At 54.8% G+C, this 9,152-nt stretch overlaps 1 protein-coding gene across 1 annotated transcript; it reads right to left on the bottom strand.

The window, feature by feature from the left end:
- Nucleotides 1-449: 449 nt before the first annotated feature.
- Nucleotides 450-3,723, bottom strand: A4GNT (alpha-1,4-N-acetylglucosaminyltransferase). Its single transcript, XM_051626543.1, has 3 exons — nt 3,580-3,723; nt 2,565-3,014; nt 450-1,061 (listed from the first exon to the last, which is right to left on the bottom strand). Exons 1-3 carry the CDS (start codon nt 3,694-3,696, stop codon nt 450-452), a joined length of 1,179 nt encoding a protein of 392 aa, XP_051482503.1. The 5' UTR covers nt 3,697-3,723.
- Between the last annotated feature and the right edge of the window lie 5,429 nt (nt 3,724-9,152).

Here is a 9,152-nt window from a genome sequence, read left to right as displayed (position 1 = left end):
TCTCTACACGTTTGCATTCCACTTGCCTCAGAGGCTTCAGCCCAGTCCAAAGCCCTGCTGTGTTTGCAACTCTTCTGACACGGGTAGCTGCCAAGAGTGCCAAGAGGCACGGAGATTAAATTCCTCCCAGCAAGCCATGCAACTCCTGAGGAACTTTTCCCTTGGAAAAACTCACTGGTGAGGCCTGCAAGTCTGATTCAGGAAGGTTTGTTTCATGGGTGCCTGTAAGGAAACAGAACGGAGGCAAAGGTGTCCTTGGTGTCACTGGAGACCACGTCTGGTGGATACCCACCACCATCTGCTCATCCTCCTTATCATCCCAACCAAGTAGGGTGGTGGTTATGAGAAGGTCTTTGTCCTATAATGCCAAATACTGACACCAGCAGTGACTGTTTTGGCTTCGGGAAGAGGAGGGCTGAAAGGATCACCCCCTTCCTCCTTGCACCACCTCAGGCAGCGTCCTCAGAGCCTGTGAAATCCCTCAGCTTTGCATTTTGGATCAGGTCCTGGTACGTGGTGGGGCAGTAGGCTTTGTAGAGTTTCTCAGCCAGGGTGTTGCTGCCTGCCACCACCACTTTGCGGTTGTGGTTCATGAAGTTCCACAAGTGCAGGGCGTAGGACTGGTTGAAACTGGGGCTTTTGTCCCACACCTGGTAGTACCTGCTCCAGGCTGGGTATGGTATGGGGTAGAAACGCTGGGGATTGAGGAAGGAGATGTTCTGGCAGCTGTGGTCCTCGGTGCCTTTGAAATCTGTGAGGTTGCAGATGGATTTGAGCATCCTTGTCATTAAAAAAGGGCCCTGGTTCCCCCAGATGTTCCCATTGTATTTGAGGACAAAGTTCTCCATGCAATCCCAAATAAATTTGTGGTGGGCAGGGAAGCCAAAGATGCCATTGCTGGAGAACCGTGACTTCTGTGCAGCTAGGAAGCTTTCCTCAGGGATGGGCCTGATGGAGATGACATCTGTGTCCATGTAGATGCCCCCATACTTCCAAATGAGTGCCAGTCTGCTGGCATCAGAGCTGACGTGGACCCAGTTCTTCTCCTGCTCCGGGTCTACCTGGACAGTTGGAAAGGAGAGACAGTGATGCCACCAGCACAGAAAGGATCACATACAGTCATAAAATGGTTTGGGTTGGAAGGGACCTTGAAGATCATCCAGATCCAATCTCCCTGCAGGGACACCTCCCACCAGCCCAGGCTGCTCCAAGCCCCATCCAACCTGCCCTTCAACACTGCCAGGGATGGGGCAGCCACAGCTTCCCTGGGCAACCTGGGCCAGGCTCTCCCCACCCTCACACTCCAGAATTCCCTCTTCATGTCTCACCTTAATCTCCCTCTTCCAGTTTGCATCCATCCCCCCTTGTCCTCTCCCTCCCTGCCCTTGTCCAAAGTCCCTCCCCAGCTTTCCTGGAGCCCCTTCAGGCCCTGGAAGGTGCTCTAAGGTCTCCCTGGAGCCTTCTCTTCTCCAGGCTGAACACCCCAACTCTCCCAGCCTGGCTCCAGAGCAGAGCTGCTCCAGCCCTCCCATCATCTCCGTGGCCTCCTCTGGCCTCTCTCCAACAGCTCCATGTCCTTCTGGTGTTGGGGGCTCCAGAACTGGACACAGTTCTCTAGGTGGGTTCTCATGAGAGCCATCTATCCATTGGATGAAAACCACATCCATAAAACTGCACCCATAGCTCCTGGAAATGCCAGGGAGCACCTCTTCCTCCTCCAGCTCTTGGGTTTGACAGGAATGAGGTAAGAGGCAGCAGAGGGCAAAGCTCTGTTAACAGACCTGAGTGCAGGAACATTTCATGGGTGTTTTGATGGAACCCGCAAGGTGAAATCAATGATGCCATGATTCATTGCCTGCTATTTTAGAGGGACACAACCCACTTCGCACACTCCCTGGTCGCTCCCAGGGCTTTGAAAGAGGCTGGAGGGTTTTTCACTGGCACTCCTGGTATTTGGAGTCATTTTTGCTCAGCAGGAGGAAGAGTCGGGAGCGAACACACCTGCCCTGCGCAGAGATGGAGCCAAACAACTTTGACCCAAGCTACTTGCAACCTGTTTGCCAGGAACTTATTTCCAGGGTGGAGCTCACGAGATCCCACCTTGGTTTTATTGCACGTTGCTGTTACACAACCTAAAAGCTCTCCCATGTCTTATCTCCCACAGGCTCTGTTGGTGTGTGGCAGCATTACCAAGGGCTCAGGTGACTCGGGCAGCACATTTTGTTCAACCAGCTCCTGTTGAGGAGGGTGATGAAGTGCTGTTTCATCAAAGCACGTAGGCAATCTATTTTTACCAGTCGTTTCTTTGCCAAAAAAATGATTCTCCAGATCTTGGGGGAGGGTGGGAGGGGGGAAAGGCTGAGAACGTGTTCAATAAACAGAGAGATGAAATGTAAAACATGGCAAAAATGAATCTGTTCTGAACCCAAAAAATAAATAGAACTCATTTCCCAGAGCCAGTCTTGCATTCCTCCACTCGTTTTTAGCCTTGTCTTCAGACACTTTCTCCCCCTGTTTGTAACCATGTTCTTGTTTCCCAGTTGTCCCCTGATGATAACACTCACCTGGTTGTACCACTGGAGCAGAGGGGTCTCCTGGAAGACAGTTTCCATCTGGAGAGGAAAAATGAAGACATTCTTCATAGAAGACAAAAGGGAGAAGGCTGCATAGCTGGAATTCAGGTCCAGTGCCGTGTCGTTGGTAAGTCCCTTCATGAAGAGGATGATGGGCCTGTCCTGGTAGATCCTGGCAGCAGACTCCACGGAGCAGGACACCAGAGGAGGTGGCTCCAGCCGCTCCGTCGTCTCCAGAAAGATGATGCTTTTGCCAAGGTTCAAGACCTGCTCGGGTGTCAGGAAGTGCTTGGACATGGGCATGTAGGAGAAGAAACAGCCGGAGAGCAGGGAGATCTCGTACAAAATGCCTGAGATGAAGCAGAAGCAGAGGCATAGCTGGATTTTCCTCAACATTCTTGCTTTCCTGCGGCCTTTGGGGTAATGCCTCGGACATGGATGCTAAGGAGAGACAAGGGACAGCAAAAATATATGCCAGGGTTATTACTGATCAGGACCCAGAAACGGTAGGCCGTGGCCTTGGTCAGCATGGCAGGAAGGCAGTTTGGTGAAGGTTGTGTCCCCACTGGAGGAAACAAGATGTTTCCAGGTGCCCCACGCCAGGGCAAGAAGCCCCAAGCCCATCCCTGGGGCAGGCTGGCAAGGAGAACTGTTCCCAAGCCCTGTGGCATCGTGCCAACGTGCCCTTGTCCACAAGCAGGAGACATCCAGGGGATCTGAGGAGCAAACCCTGACGTGCCAGTGGAATTAGGTGGCTGAGGGGGCCGTGAGTCCCAGGCAGGGAAAGGCCATGGTTACAGTTTGGGATGGCAGCCAAAGCAAAACCATCAGCATGGAGCCTCCAGAATCTTTTCCCCCAACTCCCCCCTTCTGCTCACACGGAATTCCCAAAGGCTGTGAGGGACTTGGGTCCTGCAGGAACAGGGGCTGCAGAAGGACCAGGGAGAGAGAGACAGATGTAAAGACAGAAAACATGGGTTTGTACAAGCAAAGAACCGGGACCTACCTGGATGATAGTTCTGACAAATCCACATTTCCAGCTTATTTGTTTGCCATCCCGGTGGCAATCCGGCTTCCTTAAAGGCCAGCTCCCTGGAGAGGACACCCAAAGTGTTTGGAGCATGCAAAGGGATTTCTGGAGGCAGGATGCTGAGGCACGGGGGAGAAACGTCTGTGCTGGGAGCTGAATCTCAGCCCCAGGAACGAGCTGGGGCCAACGGGACCCACCTAAAAGGACAAAGAAAGGCCAGGTTTTAGATGAGCCCCATCTCATGCCTACATCAGCCCAGCCCAGCTCCTTCTGGTCTCTCCACCACACGAGCCCGTGCAGCACTGGGGAGCTCCTGCCAGCAAGAGGCAGGATTGAATCTTATCTGCATGGTGCTGGTTGACAGGCTGGTGACGCAAGGAAATTCCCTCCTGAAATGCCACCTGGTTGCACCTGAGCACTCACGTGTGCTCTGCAGGGACCACCAGCTGAGGCCCAAGGGAGGGGAGACCCTCTGAATGCCGACCCAACATCCAGGTGAGCCCTGGAAGCGTTTAGGTCTGGGTTGATTCAAAGGAACGGGGAGAAATCTAGCTCTGTGCCCTCAGGTAATTAATGAGACCTATGACCATGTCACCCAAGCAGAGCAGAGATAAGGGCAGCACAGCAAAGCCCATGGAAATTCCCCCGTGCTTGGAGCTGTGGCAGCTCCTGATCCATTCCTCAGAGCCAGATCCCATCCCAACTAAACATGAAAGCAGCAGCTGTCCCCACCAGCAGAGCTTCCCGTGCTGCACAGCAAACCCTGCTGGTTTTCATTGCCACTGCCCAGAGCTCCTCCTTCCCCCCTGGGCTCCCACCACAGCATGAGAGAAGGTCCCAGGGGTGAAGTAGGTGACAATGCTCAAGCCAGCAAGCACCAGTGTGGCTGTGGGTGCTATCTTCTGGACCAAGCCAGCAGGTCTGCAGCCTGCAGAGGAGAAGATGCAGCTCTTTGTAGCTCGTGTTAGCTAACAACAGTGCATTGTAACCAACCCAATAACACTATTCATATTGTTGTTATGCCTTTTGCTTTGTCCCCTTTCTCTGCTGGCCCCAGCACCCTGCAGAGGAGCCCCTGCTGTGAGGGCAGCACCCTGTGCCCAGGGCCCCTCTGCAGATATCGGGCTTGGACGGAAGGCAGGGAGCAGAGAGCAAACACAAGTGGTTTGGAAAGGGCTCGTACCTCAGCCTGCAGATAAAGCAGCTGGTGCTGCCCCAGCTGCACAGCCCCAGTGGTGCTGAGCATCAGGGGCCTGGGAAACAGCCCCAGCCCTGAGATGAAAGCCATAGGATCACAGACTGGTTTGGGTTGGAAGGGACCTTCAAGATCACCCAGATCCAACCCCCTGCACGGGCAGGGACACCTCCCACCAGCCCAGGCTGCTCCAAGCCCCATCCAACCTGCCCTTCAACACTGCCAGGGATGGGGCAGCCACAGCTTCCCTGGGCAACCTGGGCCAGGCTCTCACCACCCTCACACTCCAGAATTCCCTCCTCATGTCTCACCTCAATCTCCCTCTTCCAGTTTCCATCCATTCCCCTTGTCCTCTCCCTCCCTGCCCTTGTCCCAAGCCCCTCCCCAGCTTTCCTGGAGCCCCTTCAGGCACTGGAAGGTGCTCTCAGGTCTCCCTGGAGCCTTCTCTTCTCCAGGCTGAACACCCCAACTCTCCCAGCCTGGCTCCAGAGCAGAGCTGCTCCAGCCCTCCCATCATCTCTGTGGCCTCCTCTGAACTCTCTCCAGCAGCTCCATGTCCTTCTTGTGTTGGGGGCTCCAGAACTGGACACAATTCTCCAGTTGGGGTCTCCCCAGAGCAGAGCAGAGGGGACAATCCCCTCCCTGGCCCTGCTGCCCACGCTGCTGGTGACACAGCCCAGGACAGGGTTGGTTTCTGGGCTCCACCAGGTGCCAAATCCCGTTGAGCTTCTCATCCACCCCATCACTTGGACTACAAAATTTCCTCCCACCTCTCTCTGGGGCACATGCCTCTGACTGACTCTGGCCATTTGAAAACAAAGCAGGAAGACAAAGTTGCCTCCCAGCAGCTCCTTCACCCTTCTCAGCTTGGCTGGGATTTCAGGCTTATGTCTTTTCTCTCCTTCCCAGCTCAAACCTGGACCATGCCCTGTGTGCTGCTCCAGTGCAGCCCAGGGACTGGAGCTCCCTCCCTCTCTTCCTTGCCATTTTTAAATCCTGGTGCCACTCTCCTGGCAACCTTTGCTTGAAGCAGAGTAGTCTTTGCTTTGATTAGAAATGGGACCATCAGAACATTCCCATTACCGGATTAATATTTCTTCTTTGATGGCCTAAAGATGCCATGTCTCAGGTCTTTACAGGCAAAGCTCTGCTCTCAGCAGTCGTTCACGTTTAAAATATTCCAGGAGGCATTTTATTTGCAAATTCTGAGGGGAGAATAAGTAGACACTCCAGCAGATCCCAGCTCTGTGTACCTCATTGTGAAGAGAAAACGTGAGTCTCCGTCGTCTCATTCTGGGAAATTGTTTTGCTTGGTTGGTTTTCCAAAACCCCTATGTGGGGAGTTATGAATTCTCATCACATTTGACCTGGAGGCTGCTGTTATCAAAATGTTCACTTCCCTGCTCAAGTTAAAAGGACTGCAGAAATGAATGTTAAAAATAAATCCCAGCCATTGAATAGATTACCCTGCTGAGTGGGTTGCTTTTCTGGCTGCAGCAGCCAGCACGCTGGCTTGATGGCCCATCTTGTAAAGATATTTCTTTTCTGGGGGCAATTTCAGCATCTCAAGTGCAGGATGAAAACGGTGGGATGGGGGGGGGGGGGGAAGACTTCAGAAGAGATTACTCTGAATGTGGGATAATTCCTCGGAGGTGTCGGCCAGGCACGTGCGGTGGGAAGGGACAGGGGGATTTGTCAGGAGATGCCCACGTTACTGCCTGCAGCCCACAGCCAAGACCTGGCTGCCCCCCAACTCTGCAGCCCCCCCAGGGCAAAGACCTGGCTGCCCCCCATCTCTGAAGCCTCCCCACAACAAAGACCTGGCTGCCCCCAACTCTGCAGCCCCCCAGAGCAAAGATCCAGCTGCCCCCCAACTCTGCAGCCCCCCAGAGCAAAGATCCAGCTGCCCCCCAACTCTGCAGCCCCCCAGAGCAAAGATCCAGCTGCCCCCCAACTCTGCAGCCCCCCAGGGCAAAGATCCAGCTGCTCCCCAACTCTGCAACCCCCCCTGGGGCAAAGACCTGGCTGCCCCCCATCTCTGAAGCCTCCCCACAACAAAGACCTGGCTGCCCCCAACTCTGCAACCCCCCAGAGCAAAGATCCAGCTGCCCCCCAACTCTGCAACCCCCCAGGGCAAAGATCCAGTTGCCCCCCAACTCTGCAGCCCCCCAGGGCAAAGATTCAGATGCTCCTCAACTCTGCAGCCCCCCAGGGCAAAGATCCAGCTGCCCCCCAACTCTGCAGCCCCCCAGGGCAAAGATCCAGCTGCCCCCCAACTCTGCAGCCCCCCAGGACAAAGAACCAGCTGCTCCCCATCTCTGCAATCCCCCTTGGGGCAAAGACCTGGCTGCCCCCCATCTCTGAAGCCTCCCCACAACAAAGACCTGGCTGCCCCCCAACTCTGCAGCCCCCCAGGGCTCAGCTCTGCAGCCCCCCAAGTTGGGTGAGAGGACTGGGGTCCCCAGGGTGACATCCCACCTCCCACCACAGCCCAAGGGGCACGACCAGCTCTGCAGGTGTAACCTCAGGGCTAAGCTTAGGCTGTGGGCTCAGCTTCCATGGGGACTGATCTTCTCCTCACTTGACAAAAGGATATTATTACATTTTGAAATCCCAGCCCAGCAATGTTCAGCTTGCACAGCTCCTGGGGTCAGCCTGGCTTTGAGCTTCAGGCTGTCTGAAGCCACTCACCTGCATTCCTGAGTTACAGCTGGCACAGGAAAATAAGGCACATATCTGTGTGGCCAGTGCCTGAAGGGGCTCCAGGAAAGCTGGGGAGGGACTTGGGACAAGGGCAGGGAGGGAGAGGACAAGGGGGGATGGATGAAAACTGGAAGAGGGGAGATTGAGGTGAGACATGAGGAGGGAATTCTGGAGTGTGAGGGTGGTGAGAGCCTGGCCCAGGTTGCCCAGGGAAGCTGTGGCTGCCCCATCCCTGGCAGTGTTGAAGGGCAGGTTGGATGGGGCTTGGAGCAGCCTGGGCTGGTGGGAGGTGTCCCTGCCCATGCAGGGGGTTGGATCTAGATGGTCTTTAGGGTCCCTTCCAACCTAAACCGGTCTGGGATTCTACAATATCACAGTCCCCTGGCAACACCCACCTCTGCTGCCTGTGTCTCCTCACCCCCACAGCTCCCCTCCCAGGCATCCCTTGGGACCCAAAATCAAGACTCCTTGTCAGTCCCCAGTGCTGCCTGCACCTTTTCCCTGAGAACCATTGGGGTTTGCATTTGGGTCTGCACCCACCCAGCTGGGTGACAGTCCTTCCTTCCCCTGGCAGGGAGTCACCCCAAGGCAGGACACGCAGCATCTCCTGACCCTGCCCCACCTTCCCTCTGCAGAACCTGCTCCAGGAAATCACAGCCACCATCAAGTCACCACACAGGGACACACTTCAAAGCCAAATGCCTTCCAGATTTAACACCGGGCCCATTAGGAAACATTTCAAACAGAAAACCTGTAGAAGAACATACCCTGCTCAGTTCAGGGCAGGCTGTAATTCCTCTCCAACCTCCAGCAACCTGAGCAAGCCAAGGGGCTTCCTACTGCCCTTCTTCTCACCTGCTTTCTGGTTCCACAACCTGACCTGCTTCAAAATAAAGCAAAACTCACCTCTCAGCTGCACAAAGCAGGCAAATCATGCAGCCTGTTGGGAAGCAAAGCCAAGCTGAACCACACTGGAAGGTGTCCACAGGCAGTGGAGAGCCCTTTGCCAGAGTTCCTGCACTGCCTCTCCACTCTCTTCTGCTCTGCCAGGGCTTGGAGGTGCCTCATGGCTTGCTTTCCACCTGTGCTGGTGTTTGCATTCCTGGTGCTCTGAGATAAGGCTGAGGAAGGAGCTAGGGCTGCTTTCCAAGGTGCGGGCACACAGCAGCAGGCAGAACAAAGTCCTTCAGGCAGCCACACGTGAGCCAAACTCTCTGTGAGGGTCAGGAGAGATGGGTGGGACTCTTTGCACCTTTTGGGGGTGGTTTGACAGCATGGGAAGTCTTTTCTCTTTGCATCTAGAACCCGGTTTGTGAAGGCTACTTTGCACCACAGCTCAGATCTCTTTGCCCTGTAGCAAAGAACAACTGTGCTGGGGTGATGTTGATGCTCTGAACACTTCCAAGGAAGGGCCTCCTACACAACCACCTGCCAGATAACCCCACACATCTCAAACTGTCTGGACAAGCTCAGATGCCTGCCCAGGCTTGTAGGTTTGCTTATCCATCAGATCTTCTGCTTTTCCCCAAAACCTGGCCCCAAGGGGAAGCCTTCAGCACTACGGGAGCACCATCCAGGACTGGGGTAATGTATCTCAGGTTGGAAGGGTCCCTCAGAACTTTCCTGGCCCTGGGAGCCTAAGGGGTATGGA

Source organism: Apus apus, chromosome 8, assembly GCF_020740795.1.
Source record: "Apus apus isolate bApuApu2 chromosome 8, bApuApu2.pri.cur, whole genome shotgun sequence".
NCBI classification, from domain to species: domain Eukaryota; kingdom Metazoa; phylum Chordata; class Aves; order Apodiformes; family Apodidae; genus Apus; species Apus apus.
This window is presented reverse-complemented; position numbering and strand designations above follow the sequence as displayed.

What these genes read in the sequence shown, in the direction of transcription:
- A4GNT (XM_051626543.1), bottom strand. Translation starts at nt 3,696, where the DNA reads ATGCTCCAAACACTTTGGGTGTCCTCTCCAGGGAGCTGGCCTTTAAGG. An exon ending in TTGTCAGAACTATCATCCAG is followed by an intron (nt 3,015 to 3,579) that starts GTAGGTCCCGGT and finishes GTCTCTCCTTAG; the next exon opens with CATCCATGTCCGAGGCATTA. An exon ending in TGCTCCAGTGGTACAACCAG is followed by an intron (nt 1,062 to 2,564) that starts GTGAGTGTTATC and finishes CCAACTGTCCAG; the next exon opens with GTAGACCCGGAGCAGGAGAA.